The sequence below is a fragment of the Squalius cephalus genome (genome assembly GCF_949319135.1).
Source record: "Squalius cephalus genome assembly, chromosome: 23".
NCBI lineage: Eukaryota > Metazoa > Chordata > Actinopteri > Cypriniformes > Leuciscidae > Squalius > Squalius cephalus.
The window spans coordinates 12776581-12798792 of NC_137144.1; the positions used below are offsets into that span (position 1 = coordinate 12776581).

At 38.8% G+C, this 22212-nt stretch overlaps 1 protein-coding gene across 4 annotated transcripts in view; it reads left to right on the plus strand.

Annotated features, from left to right (window-relative positions):
• Positions 1 to 22212, plus strand: part of scaper (S-phase cyclin A-associated protein in the ER) — a 111083-nt gene that overhangs the window by 52738 nt on the left and 36133 nt on the right. For all 4 annotated transcript variants that reach the window (XM_079858779.1, XM_079858781.1, XM_079858780.1 and 1 more), the window contains 2 exons: positions 5816 to 5931; positions 21580 to 21703. In XM_079858779.1, coding sequence (XP_079714905.1) covers positions 5816 to 5931; positions 21580 to 21703 — 240 coding nt within the window. The remainder of the gene's footprint in view (positions 1 to 5815; positions 5932 to 21579; positions 21704 to 22212) is intronic.

Here is a 22212-nt window from a genome sequence, read left to right on the forward strand (position 1 = left end):
GCAATGTCCAGCAAAACTAAGCAAGTCTGTGAACCCTGGTTGTCGAGGCAGTTCCGCCTCTAATCCCAGGACAAAGTCAAATAAATACCCTTCATTGGGAGTCTGCGTACACCCCTTCCCCCTCAGCATCACCTCAAGTCAAGAACGTTTAGATTATTTGACCTAACAAGCATCTCTCATGTCACTGACTCACCTACAGATTTGTTTTTTTTCTCATACCCATATCTGATTCAGTCTCCACTTTCTCCACTAATTCCTCGAACAACACCAGACTCTCCGCACCCCTTCTAGCCCCTCAAGCAGTGCAGCCTCCCCCACTCCACTTTCCTCGTGCTGACTTTGCTCGGGCACAGTCTCCGACCTTTGCCCGCCTCTCCCTCTGAGCCCTCTAATGGTTTATTTTGTGTCAAACCAGGTTTCAGTTTGTCTCCCGGAGAACTGGCTGATCGAAGAGCCTTTTTTCCCTTCTTGTCATTCAGGAATATTCAGGGGAGTTTCTTGTTCCTCTGATCTGCGCTCTCTTACCTTAGCAGAATGAGCTCACATATTTACATTCTGCCAGGGAGTGTTTGTCACTGCTTTCAAATAAAGACCAGGCCGAGATCAACTGCCTTTATGACACTTGAGGGACTGTCAGGAACATTCTGGGCCTGCTGGGCCAGCCAGTATTTACATTTTCATTTGCCAGCTGTCAGAGGTTGGCTCCCCTTGGTGGCCAACTGGTGGCGAGCTATACCTGATCAAGAGGCCCAAGTCTATGGAAGGGGCCCTTCCAACATTGTACTTGCTCTCAATCCATGTTTGATGACTTGGAGAAAGGGTCCTGTGAATGAAGCTTCAGTTGAGAATAAAGAAGAACATTAGTGATTGACTGTGTCAGTGTTGCTTGAACGTTGTTTAACAAGAGGTTTAGTCTGATTTCAGATCCACTAGGTGGCCAATTTTTTTATCTCTTGCCATACATTTGGCTAATTGCTGAATTGTCTATAGCAGAGGTTCCCCACCCTGGTCCCGGAGTTCAGATGTCTCCCTAATCAAATAGAACTGATTCAACTCAACAGCTCATTAGAAGAAAATCCAAGATAAGAAATGGGTGTGTAAGATATGGATGATGTCTAAAATGTACATTGTGTGGACGTTCTCTGAGATCAGGGTTTGGGACCACTGGTCTATAACCTTCATTTATGAAGGTTTTTTAATCATTGGTTTGTTTTTGAGGTTGTAGTTTGTTGGTTTTAGGATCATTGAAATGGATGAAAAGAACCACATTTTTCAACAAGCCTCTTCATAAAGATGTGTGAGGTGATTGGGTGTTGCCTGTCTACTGCTGAGGGACAGGTCGAGCTTTAGGATTTAGCTAGCCAGTTTAAAAAAACATGGACATAGTTTTTGCATTCCTTCACCATGTGCTGTCAGTAAGGTAATTTTCAAACCCTAATTGCCTAGTAATTCTTTTGTTCCACTTGGCTGTTACTTGTGACTGTAAGAGAGTAGAGGATTCATGTTTCCCCTCAGGTGCATGTTTGAAGGAGCACGAAGACAGCTATTAGAAGAGTCAGAAATCCGTAGTGGAAAGAATTGCCCTTGGGTGGCTAATTTTTGGATATCAGCTTGATATTTGAACTAATAATGATGTGTAGCTTTTCCATATTCTCGGTCAGAAGTTAAAAGAATCACACCATGAGTGAACTTGGCAGTTTGTATACTCCAGTGTTAAAGGTTTATGATTCTGGCATGCATCTGTTTTCTTGCTAATTCTGGGTTACGTAGCATGTACTGTGATTCCAGTTTGTAACTGACATACATTGGCGTTTCTTTAAAAATTCCCAAGGTTCCTTTTGATTATACTCTCTTGTTTCCAGTGAACAGTTGGTTTCTATTGTTATCCTAAAACTGAACACTCCCTCCCTAAATGTTTCTTGCTTGCAATCGAGCATGATTATCAGGAACAAATTATCTTCCAGTGTGTACTTAAATGTGTGCTGTTAAAACTTAAACTGTAAAGACTAACTTATTGTTTTACTGTCTACAGTACTCTTGATGGGGTTTACAGCTCTCTTCCTTTCTTGTAATGTCAGCACAGGCCTCTTCACTAAATAGGAACTGTTTATGCTTCTTTGTGTATTTCCATACTATTTCTTGAGAACAAAACACAGAGTTGTACCCTGTCTGCATGCCAGCCCTCAAATTCATTCTGAGATCTGTCCCTGTAACCAGAGGGGGCATGTTTACATCACTGCGCCACTTGCCAAAAGATGGATGGGCCTAAGACGGAACCTTGGTGAACCCCTCCGTCAATGAACGCCCCAGCCAGTTGTTCTCCATCTGTTGCAAGAAGGGGGATGCAGCATTTTAGGAGCACTCCCCTCCCCCTGACTTTTCATGTTGGCTAATTAGAGTGGTTTGTAGGAGGTTAACACACAGACACATCCAGCCCTCCCTCCCACTTAACGTGCACCCCACACCCGTACCCTTGTCCTGGCCAACCAGCGGGAAGTGCTGCTCCCTGGGCCCTTTGATTAGCCTTGCCTAAAATGGCCACTCTTGTTAGAAATTGGATAAGATTGCTCAAGCCGTATAATTTAGATTTGCTCTGCCCCCTCCCTCCTCTCTAACCATCTGATCTGTCTTCAGGTCTTCTGTTTGAATCCCCTATTAGAAAAACGCAGGCTATCATCCTATTATAGTATCACTAGAGTATTTGTTGAAGAAGGATGTTACACTAGGCAAATCCAACAGCAGTCTCACAAGTGGTGGTTTTTATATTCATTAAGCACTTTGAATATTTAAGAACAAGCAGGATTTTTTTTTTTTTCTGTATTGTTTGTAGTTGCATTGAAATGTTTAGGTTGCCAGAAAATTGCACAAGTGAAACACAGTCCCTCCTTAGTTATGTTAAGATACAAATGGTATGTTAACACATTATTCCTGCTGTTGTAGAGGCATGCTGGTTGCAAATAAATAAACCTTTGGGTTTCTCTTCTGACTTGGCCTGCTGAAAAGACATATCAATGCCAGATGACTTTATTGAGAATGGGAAGTCCCTGGCAGCATGTTAAAGTTGCATTTTTAGTTACAATGTGAAGAAGTTCACAACAGCGTATGTCCTGTGTAAGATTTACTTTAATATTGCTGCACATGCTTTTCAATTTACACAAGGGTCAGTCTAATAAAACATAGGTCTGATGTTTTGTTTTGCCCAGATCCAGCAGAAATTGAAAGGCGTTAATGTATAGCTTGAAATTAGATTTTTCTGAGGGACATTTTTCCTCCACCTGTGATTGTCGCTTGTTTCCGGGAGTGTAAAGTACTCCACTATTTGTACTTCATTATTCTACTTAAATAAAATGCAAATTATTCAAAATATTATTTGATTACTATTGAAACTGAATACAAAAACATTATCCTTTTTCCACCCCTCATCATTTTGTTTTGAAGTTTAAAGTACTTTTTTGCAGATTATCATGAGCTGCATCTCTGCGGTCAAATTCAGAATGTAATAAGGTTAGCGTTTTTACTCAACATTAGTTTTTACTTAACTATAGTTTTGAGTATGTCAAGAGTCGAAATACCAAGCCTAGTTACTTAAGTATAAATAAACCTAATTATATTTCTCAGTACTTTTTTACAACTCAGTCTGTTGCACAAACAAGGAAAGCTTTCTCCTTACTTTCTATATTGTATTAATTAGAGCCCTTGCTAAGCATGCATGTCATTAAACTCTTTGTATCTCTATAATCTGATCATCTCATCTTCAATCACTTTCCTGAACTCCTCCAGATTCCAGGTACTTTGCTCAGCGTGGGGATCTGTCAATAAGCCAGACAGGGCAAGGTTGAGACACATCTCTCTGGACTGAGTTCCACACGCCATCACAGTACAGGCCCCAGCTAACCCTTCCAAATGCCTCCTAAATAGGCCACCATGAGCGGCCAACCCTCCAGCCTTTGGCCGGTTTGACATGGCTTTGCTGCAAACCCACTCTATTTACTGTTGCGACCTGTGTTCATCGTCACGATATAGGCAGCGAGGCACCGCATCCGTCTTCACAGAGCTGTCAGTGAGCTTTTCTTAATCCCAGCCGCTGTTTGAGCGCGTTCCACCTTTCGTGTACCTGACAACAAGCTTGTTCCAATCTCTTAACCCTGGCAAGGGTTCAACCTTCGTTTTGCCACCGGATCTCCAGGAATGACTCTTTGGCGGCACCTGTGATTGACAGGAGAGGAGCTTATATGTAATTTTGCAAAGCGCTTCCTCTGTTTGCTGCTCAATATGTTCAGGCTTGTTGTCAGCCCCCACCATCCCCTGTACAAAAACATCTCGAAGTGCCTGTCTTTGAGTGCTGTCACATAGCGTACGAGAATCTGACCTCATTATATGAAGTAGGTGCAATGTTCTCTCTTCTCCTCTTCTTTGCTCTCCAATCCTGCAAGTAAATGACTCAACTGCTATCAATTTCAGATTCAAAGTTGTTGATTTATGTGTTGTTTTGTGGCAACATTGGGGTCGAACTCATTGGCAACCTCTGAGGTACTTACTTCCTTTACTCAAAGTAAGGGAGCTGGGGAATTTTGACTCTAAACCGTATGACTCATTTAAAGGGGTTCCACTTTGAACTTTAAAGAATTTTATGATGCGAGTAAAAATGTCCCTTCTGTAAACAGTTTGATTTGAGAAGCACGTCAGTTAAATGACTGTTTTATGTCTCTTCTTTCTCAAAGACGCTCATTCCCTCCGTATGAGTTTCAGGCACAGTTTGGTTGACCCCCTCTTTAAAGTTTTACGGCTAGTATCTATGATAACCAACGACTGAAGGTTGCGTTTGAACCTTCCCTATCCTTAAAATGTAAAAACCCTCAAATTACTTCGAATTCATACCGGTCAATTACGTGACACAATTTTTTGGCCTATATGTATATAAAAATATAACTTTTTTGAGTTTTAGTTGTTGTTGTTGTTTTTACAAATCAAAGTCATATGGTGTGACCAACATGCTGAAAAAACAAGCAAAAAAACAGGAATCATAGACAGGACCCCCGTAGACCCTCATGACTGTACCAAGATCCATACCTTTTTGTGACAAGACAAGGTTAATTCAGGTTAAATGTCATGTGGTGCAACTGTCCAAAAATGTAATGATATTAATTAATTAATTAATAATTTGTGATATTTGTAAAATAATTAAACTTTTTACTATGAAGAATCTATTAAAACATTTATTTGAAAATAATAACTAACGTGTACAATCACACGCATATGCTCACAAGGAAAATATTACATTTTACTTTATGGTTACACCACATGACATCTAATTGAAACATTTGTTGAAATTCCTAAACGTTTTTCAAACAGGAATGCAAAGAGTACATTTCTAAGAACTTTCAAACATTTATTTAAAAAGATTTGTTGTGTCATCGACACTGTAGACTCGTGACGTAAAATGTTTCTTGTCCAGTCTAAATTGTGACTCATTCTGTGTATTCCCTAAGCTCTTCTTTGTCAAACCAGACCACCCCTGCTTTGTGTGCAGATATGTACGTTTGTTGTCCTGCGTTGGTTTTTGGTTGCTGTTGGGGGGTTGGGAGGGGTTGTGCACTTTTGAGATTTAGCAGGAATTCTTTGGGGATCACTTTGTTTCAAATTTCACTCCAGCTTCCCTCTAGAAAGCAGGAGGTGGGCAACAAGAGGATGCCTCCAATGCAAAAACAATGTGATACTTGAGTCTGCTCGCCTCTCCATGTTTGTGACTGTTTCTCTCTGTCTCTCTCTCTCTCTCTCTCTCTCTCTCTCCCTCCCCTCTATCTCTCTTTTTCAGAATAATGCAGATCAGGTAGCGTTTCAGGTAGGAGGGGGTTTGACTGCTCTGGAACAGATCCTACAGGTTGTCACTGCAGTCTCCAGTCCCACTGCGGTCCCCCGTATTCCTCTCAAGTGAGTACTGACTTGAATCTGCACAGGCTCACCTTCACATAGTGTCACTTTTTTTCTATTGGGATGTTTTTAAATGTTTATAATGATGTGGCATTTTAAAAATCATAGTGTTTAACAGTGAGACACAATGCAATGGCCTAAAATATCCATCCAGATGTTTTTTTTCTGGCACTAATATGTACACATGTAACTGAAGTTGCGAGTCTTTTCTTCCCTGTTGTGACATATCTGAGTGAAATGGCTTCTCGAACAAGAAAAAATGTAATGTGGGACTCGATTTTGTCCATTGGAAATTGATTGGATGGTTGTGGTTTGCTATTGGTGGATCTCATGTGAATGACAGGCTGCCCCGCCCTCACACCAGTAAACACGTCATCAGAGAAGAGAAGTTGCTGTAAGACCTCCCTCAAAAAAAGTCATTTTGATTAAAGATTATAGGGGCACATGAATGAAAAAAATAACGCTGAAGTGCACAGATATATCTTTTATAATAAATAGTGCAATATTCCATAAAAAAAAAAAAATTGATGGTGACTTTAAATTCTTAATTTGCTGGCTTTTTTCAGCAATTATTGATATTTGAATTATTGATTGATTATAGAAATCATATTTTTGGCCTTTTTACCACCTTTTTTACCATTCATCAATGGTAATAGTCAGAAAATCGCAGGAAATGATGATGCCTGGCAGGATTGGATCAGGAAACTATTAGGCCTCAACTCTGACTTGTTAAATCATTTTTCTTGAATGAACATACTGTACTCTCAAACACAAAATACGTCTTTGTTTTTTTTGTTTTTTTTTTCTTGCTTACAAATATTTTGTCATTTTCTGATCATGATTTGTGGCCTCCTTCCCATCCCACAAATTGACTCCAGCTCAGCTGTGAAGTTATTTCCCTTCTTTCCAGTGCTCTGCATCACAATAAATTTATAATGAATAAGAATGTTCCTTGTTTAGAAAATAAAAAGCATCGCTTCTGAATCATCCATTTCGCAGTCTTCCCTCAGCCCCTCGCTGGTATACAGAAAGCACATTTGTCCTATCCGTCACTTGGAAATGGGAATGGGGTTTGAATAGTGGGTCTGGAACTAGTGGCATTGGCCAGTAGATAACCTCAGAGAGCGGCTGTTTTCACTAGAGAGAGCTCCTAATGGACTTCAATAGCCTCTTTGCCTTCCTCATTAGCATTTGCTGTTTTCCAAATCTTCCTTAATGGAGAAATGCTACTTATATTTATAATGCTTTTACAGGCCATCTAGTGTTTATTGATTTTTCTCTCTCATACTCTCACTCTCGTTCTCTGCGTCTCCTTGTCGTTCAGTCATTAATTCCAGAAAATTTCAAGTGGGCTATAATATTATAATGAATTTTTATGAACTTCAGTTTTTGAAGAGGTTGAAACTGCATTGTATTTGATTATAGGGTTAGTTCACCAAAAATAAAATCCAGTCATTATTTACATGCTGCTAATGTCATTTCAAACCCAAATTTCTTTTTTTTTCCAGAGAACACAAAATTAGACATTTTTAATAACAAACTGGTCGCTCTGTTCCAAGCAGTGAATGGGGACTGGAGATTTCATGCTTACAAAATGACAAAAACATCATAAAACTATTTAATATTACTAATGCACTATATTGTAAGTAATTGCACTATATATAAGAAGTAATCTAAAGTTGTACAATATAGCTTTTCATGAGGAACAGATGAAAATTTTGATCTTTTGAATGAATCGACTGATCTGGTTCACAAAACTTGAATGATTTGTTCTGATCCAGTTCTCGAGTTCAACTCACTCGTGGCAGTTAACAGCTCCTTGACGGATACAAATTATGATTTAAGTTCTGGTCTGTTCCTCACATGATGTGTTTATAATACATACATATATATAATATATAATATGTATACGTATATGTATTTTATAATATAAAATACTCTATATATATATATATATATATATATATATATATATATATACTTTGATACTTTTATTGTTGATTTGCAACCTTTTGGAAGTTTGAAAGTTCCTTTCTACATTCATTGTACTGTAATTGCTTGGAAAAGACTGAGCAGGATGTTTTTTAAGATTGTGGTCCTTTTGTGATCTGTGGAAGAAAGAAACTCATGGAACAACATGAGGGTGAGTAAATGATGACAGAATTTTAATATTTTGTGAACTGCTACTTTAACGTGTGTTTGTGTGTGTTTGTGTGTGTGTGTGTGTGTGTGTGTGTGTGTGTCTGTGTGTGTGTGTGTGTGTGTGTGTGTGTGTGTGTGTGTGTGTTTGTGGCATGTTGGGTCAGGCTGTGCAAACACATCTACCGCTATCGTCCTCTCTTGTTTTGAAAGATCCACTTGACACGCTCAGGAGGAGGTAAAGATCTTTGAGGCATTTCTGTCATTCTCTCGTGTCCTGTCCAATCAAACGCTGAAGTGGTCCCTCTCTGAGGATAAAAGAGTAGCCTCACTTTCATGACTGAGGTTCTGCCCAGTCTTGACTTGTCTCTCTGCGAAGCATGAAGCCAAATACAAAGGTTATCAGTAAATAAGTGTTTTATTCTCAAACTATCCCATTCTGTGCCAGTGCAAGCTTATACTTGCGTTCTGAAAACTTTTATCAACAAAATAATTTTCTAATTCATCTGTACACCAATAGGTCTGGGCAGTATAGATCTCATTTTAATTATGGCTCAAGATGTTCCAGCTTCATGTTTGATTGATAGAATTTTAAGGTTATATACAAATGATATAAGTCTGCATATTTAAAACCTTAAAATTCTATCAATCAAACACATAAACACACTTATAATATATATATATATTCAAACATTAAATGAATCAGTGCCAGTTTCCCCATAGTTTCTCACTAATTGAACACAAGTGTTTAATATATTCTTTATTATTCACCAATATAACAATACACAGCAATGTTATTATTTTTATTTTTATTCTATTTAAAATATAAATGTTTAAATTAAAAAACAGATTTTTATCTTTTTATTATTTTTATTAATGTTGAAAACTGTTTCTGCTTAGGATTGTTTGATGAAAAGAAAGTTCAAAAGAGCAGCATCTATTTGAAATAGAAATCAATTGTAACAATGCAAAAGACATTTCAGTTTAATGCATCCTAGCTGAATAAAAAATAAATAAATATATATATCAGATCAGTGGCACAGTAGTTAGCACTAGTTTGAGTAGGTATATTGCATCGCTTTTTTTGGTGTTTCTCCTCCCTTAATCACCCCATCTCTACCCTTATCACCGTCTCTGTGCCCTGAGGCCATACGGCACTGAACCTGTGATAACCTTTAAGAGGTCAGATTTTTCCTGCGTGTTTCCACCAGCTTCTCAAAGACATGAGTGGAGCTCCAGGTGGCTGTAAACCCAAACTTGCCCAAGTGTTGATATCGCTGCCTGGCTGGTCCATCTGGGATACAGGAGATAGCGTCCAAATAATCATCTACGTCATTGTTAGCAAGTTCTGGGAAATATCACGAACGAACAACCACAAAAATGCTCTTAAATACCAGACTTGCAATTTTGCATATAATTGATTAAATTTCCACTAAAATTGCAAGCTTAGACAATTCGCTGGAAGACAATCTGTCTCCGTGAGTTCTTGTCAGCAGTGACTTTTGCTATGGCACCAGGTGTCTGCGAAGGGCACGGCACGAGCAAATACGTGCTAATCGTTCCCCCTCATCTGCGCGCTTTAATGGTTGGCTCAGACGCTAACCCTTACAGCAGCACTAGTTTATCTATTTACTGTAATGCTGCGTATCGATCGCCTCCTTTCAGATAAGCTGAGTGATTTACAAAAAAGAACAACTACGGAGATGCCGCTGTAATATTACCCCCATGGGAGAAGGATTCCATCTTGTTAGCATTACATTAATGGGCTAATTCCACAGCGAGGCTCCGTTAATGTCCCTGTGCAACCCTGCGGCTTGGAGCTGAGTGTTTTGGAGGGAATCAACGGCTAAGAAGGAAATGGGGTCGGATGTCTGGAGCAGGAAGGCCATTTTGTTTGCATGAGTAAACCAAGGATAGTGAGCCGCCCCAGGAAACTCATGCAACAACCTGAACATTAAGCCACTCACTAGCTTTGAAATATTAAGAGATTTTGATGTAAAAAGGTGTATGGTCAGGTCGGTCAGTGCTTGTGTATCTGATTTATTTATGTTGAATTTGTCAGATGCTTGTTTATGTATATATAATAATATATATATATATATATATATATATATATATATATATATATATATATATATATATATATATATATATATATATATATATATATATATATATATATATATATATATATATATATATATATATATTATATATATATATATATATATATATATATATATATATATATATATATATATATATATATATATATATATATACATACACACACACATATGCAGGAAGGTTTCTTCAAGCATCTTGGAGATGTTCCCGCAGTTCTTCTAGATTTAGTTTGTCTCAGTTTCTTCTGTTTCTTCATGTAATCACAGACGGACTCGATGATGGTGAGATCAGATCATACCGGCTGTTGTCAGACTCCTTGTGCATACACAAATCTCACTGGATTATTACAATTAATGGCAAAAATAATGTTTGGAAATGTAAACAGATATTTCCTACTGACACACTACAGCAAAAGATATAAATAACTGACTTAAAACCATTTTTTGGTGGGGTGGGGGGGGGTATTAACATGCCTAAGACTTTTGCGCAGTACTGTGTATATATACAGTATATGATATATATATGTATATATATATATATACAGTGCTATGCATAAGTGAATACACCCATGCTAAAGTTCACTAAAAAGAGGAATAAAAAATCATATTTTGGAAATTGAACTTAATGCCTTAATTTAAAAAATTAGGAAAAATCCAACCTTTAAGGACACCAATTTTCTTTGTGAATGAATAATGTATCGTAAATAAATAAATGTTCTTCCTTAAAATACATGGTGCATAAGTTAGTACACCCCTATGTTAAATTCCCATAGAGGCAGGCAGATTTTTATTTTTAAGTATTTTTTTTTTTTTTTTTTTTTAGGATACTATGCATCCTGATAAAGTTCCCTTGGCCTTTGGAATTAAAATAGCCCCACATCATCACATAGCCTTCATCATACCTAGAGATTGGCATGGTTTTATTTCAGTTAGCCTAATAGCTAGTTTGAAAGTACCCCATGCCAAAGAAAATTGGTGTCCTTAAAGGTTGGATTTTTCCTAATTTTTTAAATTAAGGCATTAAGTTCAATTTCCAAAATATGATTTTTTATTCCTCTTTTTAGTCAACTTTAGCATGGGTGTATTCACTTATGCATTGCACTGTATATATATACATACATGCATACATACATATACATACATATACATATATATATATATACATATACATATACACACACACACATTCTGTTTATCAGTATGAGGAAACATTTATGGTCAAAAATACAAGTGGACTTGAGATTGGTCACATTTTTGAGGACTTGTGGCTTGATCAAGTAAATAAAATACTTTGAGACTTGACTTAATCTGAAGGCTTGGCACAATTAATTTAAGCACAGGTAAGCCTTAGATTTAACAGACCGTTTGATGTGTGCAGCATCATGCGTTTAAAGATCAAATTAGTCTATGATGTCATTGCAAACGATGTATTTAGTGACATTTCAACCTTTAAATTAGTAGAAGATTATGCCCCTAGCATTGCTTCCAAAATGTTAAGGGAGACCAATCTCAAAACTACTATTCTCAGTTGCTATTAGAACTAGATGAATACTCATGTTAGTGTATTGGATCTGGCTGCCACGATGTCTAGATTACAGGCAAAAATCAATTGCATTCAGAATTTAGACTCAAAACTTGACCATATTTGTCTGGGACACAGTTGTCAGGGATCATTATTACTAAGAATTTTTATTTGCTCTCAATATTTATGGAGCGTGTGAATGAATCCAGGAAAAGACAAGTCCCTTGTCTCCCAGTAGGGGCCACTGCTGAGGAGGAGAGGGAGAAGTTAATGCTGTAAGGTGGTCACTGGACCAGACTGCTGTTAACGCACAGAATGGAGCTTAATCCAGTCACACTCATCCCTAGAGCCTCACACACACTCACAAGTCCACAGGTCACTTCTAAATGAGTTTCACAAATGACTTTTAGTAAAACTACTCCTTCTGAACAGCAACAGGAAATCACAGAGGTCTTGTGAAATTTTGTAGCACTTGCGACTGCTAAACTGATTGCCCGACTCCGTTCGACTCAGGCTGTCTCACTTTTCTAAGTGGAAGTGAACGCATTGACGCGCCACTGCCTGTCACCTCAACCTCCGTGTCACATGATGACTAAATGTGCCGAGTGAAAGCTTCTCACAAGCTCCCTCCAAGTGGTTTCATTTCAGGATGCCATTATGTGGCATGTCTATCTGCGCCGCATGTGTGTGCATGCCGTGTGGTGCGTGACAGCTCGCCAAGACTTTTGCCCCAGCTTATGGCCAGCCTTTTGTGGAACGCCGGGCGGAATGGATGTCTTGGAATCATTCAGGATATCAGGAAAGATCAACGGCAGAATCAAATTAAATGTCATTTGGATTGCAGTGAAAGGAAGGATTGTTTGACAGGCGCTTGGAAAACAGATTTGCTCGTCACCTTTTCTCATCGGCTCCAGATCCCTTTTCTGTCCCTCAAAGTTTTTTTTAAACCACTTCCTGTTGAAAAGCAGGTTGAGAAGTTAGACTGGCAGTCTTACCTTATACTAGGGGTGTCCAATCCTGCTCCTGGATTTAGCTATAGCCCTAGTTAAACACACCTGAACAATCTCATCAAGGTCTTTAGGATCACTAGAAACTTCCAGGCAGATGTGTTGGAGCTAAACTCAGGAAAGTGGCTCTCTAGGAGCAGGATTGGACACCCCTGCCTTACGTTTTGTAAGATTGTCCTTCGGATGAGACGTTAAACCGAGGCTCTGTGATCATTAAAAATCCCAGGATGTCTTTCGGAAAAGAGTAGCCATCCTGGCCAAATTCGCCCATTGGCCTCTTCCCATCATGGCCTCCTAATCATCCCATATTGACTGATTGGCTTTATCACTCTGTCTCCTCTCCACAAATAAGCTGGTGTGGGCGTTCTGGCACACTATGGCTGCCGTCGCATCATCCAGGTGGATCCTGAACATTGGAGGTGGTTGACGGGATTCCCCCTTCCATATGTAAAGTGCTTTGAGTACCTAGTATAATTTGAATAACAAATTATTATTATTATTATTATTATTATTAATATTATTATTTGTCCAAATGTATTGAGTGGCACAATAATATAGATAAAACTTGAATGCACTGTCAGTCGCTTTGAATAAAAGCGTGAAATGCAAAAATAAGGATTATAGAGATTTGGAAATGAGAGCTACAGGCTTTTTTTACAGGGCATTTTCCTGGTTGATAACCAATATACATGGATGACACTCAGAGACCTACATATTTACACTAGGTCTCTGAAAATTGTTACTGTCACTAAGAGAGCACCTTGGGAAGACCTGCACAGATGGATATTTTCTAACCATATCAAAGGATGGTTAAAGTAAGAGAAATTTCGACCTGGATGGCTACACTCTTATTAGAGTGGATCAGGACAATAGAGCAGAGGGAAATTCAATTGGCAGTGGACTCTATCTATATTTGGATAACAACTGAACAACGTCATATAAAATCCTGGACAAGAGTTGCACCCGCGATCCTGAGATCATCTCGGTTGTAATAAGTCCCTTCTGTTTACCCCAAGAGTTTGGGCAGATTACGGTGATTCTTGTCTGTGTCGGGACCTAAAAATACTGATAAAATAACTTTGTGATGCTTTGGAGAGTTTTGTGGACCAGCCAGTGTTTATTCTCGGGGACTTTAATATTTGTGACATGTCAGAGGAAAGCATGGAAGAACTTAACTTTTGCTTTGAGACGACAGACTGGCAGGTGTCCTTTGATTCAAGTAAAGAGATGTTTATGAACTCACAGATGTTATAACATTGTATATACAATATTGTGAAGATACAATAATACCTGTAAAGACAGTAAGGGTTTTCTCTAATATTAAGCCATGGTTAACCAAAGAGTTAAAGAAATGTCTTAAGGGAGATATTGTAAGAGTTAAAAATAAAGACAAGGAGTTTATAACTAAAGTAAGGATAGCCAAAATGAATTTTAAGAATAGAGTCGAACCGCAACAACAGTTGCAAATTGAAGACTATGCCAGATTTGTTAATGAATGCAAATGTTTTTATAGTAGATTTGATTTTATGGATGCTAAAACAAAGAGTGAAGAGGTTCTTAAGCAAATTTAGATGGGTCCTGCTCCTTTGTTGCTAGATAAGAAGGTGGCTGCTTGCTTAGCTCATAATAAATGTCAATAAAGCCCCCAGCCGGCCCTGGTGGCTTAAAGGGGAGGGTTTTAAAAATGTGTGGAAATCAACTCAAAAGGCCCCTTACTCAGCTATTTCTGTAATATCTACAATATTACCTATCCATAAGACATCAGGGAAAACACTACCTGCAAATTATAGACCAGTTGCAATGACTTCTGTCCAGGCAAATTGTATGGAAAGAATTGTAAGTAAACATGTTATGTTATGTTAACCACAAGTACTATTTTATATCCATTGCAGTTTGTGTGTAGACCACACAGGGGGACAGAAAATGCCACACTTACTTTGATTGATTTTACAGTAAAGTATATCCAGGACTCTAAATCTTATGAACGGGCACTTTTTTGTTGATTTTACCTCAGCTTTTAACAGTGCAGGTTAATTTGCTTTTATCACGTCTTTGTAATGTGAAAATAAATTCTACATTGATATATGGATCAAAGATTTCCTCTCAGGTTGACTACAGAGAGTTTTTATGAATGGCATATAACTGGTCTTAAGGGGCACCGCAGGGTTGTGTATTGTCACCACTCTTATTCTCAATATATACCAATGACAATGAGCTATAAATGAAGTGCAATACACCTGGTCTTTTTAAGTATGTGGATGATGTGGTTCTGGTGCAACTTTATTCAAAGAGTCAATGAGTGATCAAACCTATTTTAAAAATGTGGTTGTTCTTGAAAACTTGTGTAAATTGAATGTAAGGATAACTAAGCTGCTTTTCAGTGTTAATTCTGGTGAAGACGATGTGTTAGGGAAACTAATGTTAAATGGTAAGGCTGTTGAGATTTTGGAAAGTTTTAAATATTTGTGGGGTTATTTTTGGTGAGAATGTAGACACTATTTTAAAGAAAGCAGGTCAAAGATTCTTCTTTATGCGTAAACTGTAGAGTTTTGATGTTAGTCATTCTGTTTTGGAAATGGTATACAAGTCATGTTGAGAGTATCTTAATGTTTAATATTACAGCTTGGTGTGGTAACTTAGGAGTGAGGAAAAATAATAAGTTGCAAAGAATAGTGAGAATGGCAGGAAAAAATAAGAAGCCAGCAAACACAGTTTGATAAACTGAATTTACTGGCAATAAACAGAAGAGCAACAAGTGTTGTATCTGACTCCACACACCCACTTAAAGCAACACCAAAGATTCTTTTGTACCTTAAAATAATGTTTCCAAAATCGTTTCAGTGGTTCATCAACTCTTAACAGGGTGAACGGCTCTTCTGCATTCGCTTTGCGACCCTCTATCGGCTATAACCGCACTATGCAAGTTTGCCAGGTCGGGTAGCGGATCTGTAGTTCGAATGAGACATAACAAACTACAAATTTGACTTCAAACGTCAAGCGTTACTATTGGTGGAGCCTATATAAAAAATAGCCGTTTCTGATGTCGCAATACATCATACTTTCATTAAATCATGCAACATACTCTACCTTGTCTGTGGACATCATTATTTCCAAAGCCGGTGCTGGATAAACTAATAGCGTGCGTGCGATGGTAGGCTGCAGAAGGCTAAATTATTTACGACAGCGGTAATGGACAATTCCGCTTCCAACCTGCAGGGGGACCGCAGAGGAAAAGTGCTTTGGTGTTGCTTTAACTCAGAGTTTGTAATGCTTCCATCTGAAAAAAAAAGTATAATGTCCCAAAAAAAATTAAAAACATTGTATAAAAATTGGCAGTGGCAGTTAGAATATTAAATGAAGGGTAAGCAACTCTTTGTGAGAATAACTTTTAGTTTGTGTATTGTGTATGTGTATAACTTGTGTTGTGTATTGTGTGTGCGATTGTGTTTTTATGAGAAGCCAAAGGAGAATTTCCACATTGGTGGATAATAAAATAAAGTTCTAACTATGACATCATTTGTGTTACTGGCCATATCCAGATATGTCCGTGCATTCCTCCAAAAATTTAAATAACGTTCATTTTGCTCTCGAGGAAAAGATTGTGCCAACTTTTATTGCAAAGAAACTACAACTTTAGGCCAGACAGACAGTCTTGGGGTGATCTCCCCCTCATCTCGAGTTCTTCTTAGCCATCTGCTTCCCTGTCTCTGAGCTAGCCTATGGATTTCAGAATGGGTTAAATGGCCTTAATTCAGTTCCACAGGTCAGTCCAATGACCCCCATCCAGTCCAGAGGCCACCCAAGCTGATGAGCAACCCTCAGGGGATGAGGCGAATGGGGACAGAGAAAGGCAAGGTGTAGAGGACGGAGCCCTGTGGCATACCTTAAGCAAGTCTGCACCGCTTGTGTCCATTGACTAATCAGAGGGCTGGATTTTCATGGTTAGCTGAGGTTAAGCCAGTTTGAGTAGGTGAGGAGATCACGGCGCTTATTATCTGCAGCTCTCTAGCAGTTATCTCTTGCCATCTAGCATGCTCTTTCTCTCTGTGGGCCCCTCTTTTCCTCTCCTATGCAATACAGAGCTATAGAGACCATCTCCACCGGCTAGCTCGGCAACTTAATCCTATGTCTACAAGATAAAGCTTCATTATGGGCAGATTAACAATATGCCTGTTGTTTATAGACCTGGCTGCGGTCTGGTGGACTGTGGCAGAGCTCACATCGAACAGCCTGCCAATGTCAAAACGCAGCTCCTGACAGGGAATCTCGGATCCGCTCAGGTAGAGGAATGCCGCATGCTCACGGTGACGACCTGGCACATTTGGGTCAGTGTTACATACTCCTCGAGTAACCTGAGACGGAGTACAATGGCACTTCACCAAATTGCTCCTCAAAATCTTTGACGCTAGCTGTCATCGTCAAGGGGAGAGACAGGCAGAGACACCGTGCACGGTGGGCCGGTGTTGGATGTCATGCTAATCATCGTCAATTAGAGGCGAGCGAGCTGGAAAAGCACCCCGGTTTATGGCTGGCAGTGGGCTGGGGTGTAAGGATATCATTTCAAGCAGGACAGTGACAGCTTCTGAGTATTTAACGGGTTTCAAGATGATGGATGGCCTGAAAAAAAATTCCCATTACTCAAACAGTAGCAGTACAGAGTGTTGAACACAGGCAATTTAGGAGGTAGATAAAGTGAGGTGTCCACATGTAAGCTGACAAAGCTCATATAAAAAAAAACTAAAGAAAATGAATGAGCTCTGACCACAACACCACAAACTACTGTTTGATTTCACGCTCGGTTAATCGTCAAAAGCTGTAGAATACCTTAGTTATGTCTATACTTGTGTAGCATGAAAGGATAACTCAGATATTTAATTGGTTGGAAACCCACTAATACGCAACATATCAAACAAATGGCTGTGGTTAGTTGTGGCAAGTTCTGGTTCAATTAACCATCAAAAGCCACAGAGTATCACTGTAACATCTACACTATTCTAGTATGAAGAATATCTAGCACTGAATGCTATCAAAAGCATCTGAAAAGGAACAGGCACTAGAGAGAGGTACTTGTTTAAAATCTCAGTTAATAACAGCATAAAATAGTTATAGTAATGTCTAACATGGTTTATACGTTGTGTTTTGTTGCATTTTTGTCACTTAACGATAAACCGAGATATCAAACCAGTAGCAAGCGCTCATTTATTCTCAGATATCATCACATTAACCGAAATTGTTTTTCATCATACTGCACAAGTTAATTTATTTTGTGCATTTTTGACAAGTAACTGCGAAAATAACAAATTAGAAAATAACTACGAGAAATAGCAAACAGTAGCTGTCGTTTATGCTAATTGTCATTCTGTAGGTTTATCACTTTAATAGTTTTCATACTAGACAGATTTCAATGTTTTTGTCTGATTATCTGACAAATTGATATTTTATTATTACTGATGATTGCCCAAGTGAAATATCTAACATTAGCTGTGGTTAGTGTTCATTCTTTGTGACAAACTCCGATTCTGGAACGTCATGTGAATGTGCATTTTGCAATTAACTAAACCTAGCTACAGCAACATATTCGCTATCTTTCCTGATAGCTTAGTAACATCTAAACCTGTATAGCATTTTCCTGTCATTCTGCTGTTTCTTTTTTTACCCCAAATGCTCTTATTTGTTTCATACTGGAGCTTCGGTGCAAGCACTGGGGGTTGGTGTTGAGATTTGGCTAGTCGACAGCTGTTTTACACTTTAATAAGATTAGTGCAAAGAAATTAGTTGTGTTCTCTTTAATCTGCCGTTTAACCATGCAAGCCACCTGGGGCTGCCCTACCCCCACTGCTCACATTCCTCCCCACGCGTTATTGGACAGGCATCATATAGCCTCGTTCGTACCTTGAAAACCCTGTGAACGTGCACCTAAGATCAGGTTAACGGTGAATCTTTCATGAGCTCATGTGAGCTTGTAGCTCACGTCAAAAGTAGACTTTATTTAAAGAATAGTTTACGTGTGAACTATATAGCTTAGCTAATTGAAATATTATACAAATGTAATTTCTAATCAAATTTGTTTTATACTCTCACTTTGTTTTGTGATTTGGAACATTTTTATACACTAGTAAAATTATATATAGATTTTTCACACTTGCGAGCCCAATTTCAGTTGCCTGTTAATATATAGCACTTCAATAATGTGATAATCTTTAGCTTAAGCCCTCAATCCGCTGTTTATATTTGAGAAGCCAAAGTGAACCTTGACACTGAGGCCTGTCATTCAATCCTCGCCTGGACATTTGACACTTATCCTTTAAAAACTTGCCTAGAAACAATAAAGATACCTCAAATTCCATGACAAACACAGATGAGACATGATTTCCTAACGCTGAAACTGAAGAACGCATCTGCGTATAGACCGATATTTTTAGTTTTCGTTTAGCCAAAACCTGCCCGCCCCAACAGTCCCGTTGAGAATATTTAAACGTTTGATGGAAAAGAAAAAAAATGCTGTTCGAAATGACACAATTGAGGCTCTGGTGGAAAATCAGTGTGGCTGAGGCAGTGCTGGTCCGCTGCCCAGAGTGCACAGGTTGGAGGAGATCTCACGTTTCCCTTCCCTGACTGAACAGAGCCTGGTGTATCACTCCACTCACCCATGACCATCCGTCCTTCCTTTCCTCCTCCTTTCGCCCTAAGCTCCGGTATCCTTCTATCAATACAAAAGAAACACTTCACCATTTACGCTTTGGTGAATCAATGTTCCGTTGGCTGTTGCGTATTAATCGAACAAGACCTCTTTCGACACCCTTGTCAACTGTGTTTATCGTCCGCTCGGACGAGGTGAAAACTTGTCGATTAATAACGCCGTGCATAAAACGGCTACACCCGTTTTTTTATAATGGGTCATGATCGAGCGGCTTTGAAAGTGCAAAGCTGCGAGGCGTGCGGGGAATACTTGGATCCTTTCCCAGCAGACCAGGCACAATGTTTTCCCTGCGGTCTCATACTGCATGTCTGACTCTTTTACACCGCTATGTCAATATTCGCACCGCTATCTCCCTGATCAGCCCGCCAGTGGGTAAAATATACACTGGTGTTTTTGTCAGCCGGGTGGAAGTTATTGACAGGCCGAGGCCTTCGAGGCTCGCGCTATTTTTATAACGAGTGCCAATACGGTTTGGCTGAAAATGCTGAACAGATGGCGAAGGTTGTGGTGGATATCAAAATGTTTACGGTTGGAAATAAACATGGCCTGGTTTAAAAAAGAAAAGTCAGATTCCATTTGTCCGTACGGCAGATAGGGCCCCGCCACTCTGCTTTGGGATAAAATATACAGTTGTCAGAAAATATTAACTAATGAAGGGGTGGTTGGGAAGAGGGATGGATGGGGGGTCTGGAGTGGGAGCGGAGTGACTGGTCAGTTATCAGCTACATTAATCTCCTCTCGGGCTGGTGTGGAACAGACAAAATACAGAGGCCTGACTGACTGACTGACAGTGGCTTGCTGGCCCGAAGGCGCTGACGGCTAGACTCTTATCTGAGCCAAGAGAAAACGAGTTGGGGAAAGAGATGGTGGAAACGTGAAAGCAAGGAAGGGGCCAGGCAGATGTTCGGTATCCAGTTCTTCTCCATTTCATCTAATTGAGCCGGTTGTAAGATCCCTTAAAAGTAAAGAACTGTGGCAGTACCTTGGTAAAGTGAGAATGCCATAGTGTGTGTGTGTGTGTGTGTGTATTATTTACAAATAGGGTTTCAAAGTGCCCAAAATTCCAGAAAATTGGAAAACTTTCCAGGATTTTTTTGAAACTTTTGGAAATTTTCTGGAAATACACCGGCAATTTTCAGCTCCTTTGCAACCCTATTTAAAAATAACTTGTTGGATTTTCAGCATCCACTCTAATGTTGTGTTGTATTGTTTTGTTTTCGATTTGTTTTTTGGGGTTTTGGTTTGAATAAAAGTACTAGTACTTTAGACATCTTTACTGTGGTGGTACTATGGTATTGCCATCATGGTTGTGTCAGAAAATGTGGTATTACCATGGTACCTTGTCCCAAAAACTTCAGAGTGAACAAAAATCGCCCCACTGCTTCCAAAGGATTAATTTATTGAACAACGTTTCGACCCAAAGGTCTTCGTCAGGCATAAAAACAAGTACATAGAAAGGTACAATTTATATCAATATGATCCGTCATACCTGACCTAATACGACTCATTAACCCAATCATCCAATAAACGGAGAGAAAAAATACTAAATAGCCACTCATATATGAAAATAAAATAAAAATACAAAATAGTAACCAACATGACACAAAATAATTGACACAAAAGAGTAGAGAATCAACTAAAAAAAAAAATTCTAATAATAATAATCACCAATGTATACAGAAAATAATTGACATAAATATTAAGTACGAACTACAAATCAAAGACCCTAAGGAAAAAAAAAATTAAAATGACCTTGTCCCAAAAATGCCACAGTACTTTTCTTTTTTCTTTTTTTTTTTGTAAGTGATTAAGCTCTCATCGGGGCACATCTCATGTTTTCTCTTCAACATTACGTAAGGAGCTGTTCCTGAGAGAAAATCCCTTGAGCGTTATATTCCAAGTGTTGTCATGCTTCTTGGATTGCGTGTGATGTTCACACTCTGAGCTTTAAGTGTCAGTTTCCTCAGATAACCTTACTGTATTACGGCAAAGAACCCAACTCATCTGATTGGCAATCTTTTACACTGCCAGTCGGAGTAGCCCTGAAATGTTTATATGGGGCCTGCTTTGTATCCTGATCATTTAGATGGAAAAACTCAAAACAGGAGAAGCCGTCGGCTTTTGAAAACTAATCCCCCCTCTCTTTCTCTTTAGGTCCCTCTGCGCTGCCGTGAACACGTATTACCTGTCCTGTGCGCACTGCCACAACAACTGTTCCTATGTTCTCTACAGCAACAAAATTACTTTTCTCATGGACCTACTCCTCCATCAGTTAACAGTGAGTATTAACAGCTGAAGTTAACGTGAGTTTGCCTAATCCTGCTGTTTTGGGGTCTTTATGTGCCATAAATCCAAGTTTTTGTCACTACTATTATCATTGTTCAGCCAAAACTAGAAATTCAGTCATTATTTTCTCATCCTCATATTGTTCCAAACCTTTATAACATACTTTCTTCTGTGGATCACAACATTTGAATATCCTGGCAATCAGTTTCCATATAATGCAAGTGAATGAGAACTGGAGCTGTCCAGCAACAAAATGACACAAAAAGCACCATAAAATGATCATAAATCTAGTTCTTACAAAGCTCTAGATTTAATGTTTTATGAAGTCGTACAATATTTTTGTGTGACCAAAATTAAGACTTGAAGATTTACCCAAGCTCTTGCTGGCCTATGCGTGAAAGGAGAAGAGATTCATTCTGAATGAGTCATTCATTTGAGTCAAATTTTTTTCAGTGAATAAGTTGATCCAGTTTGCAACACCCATCTGAATGATTCGTTCAC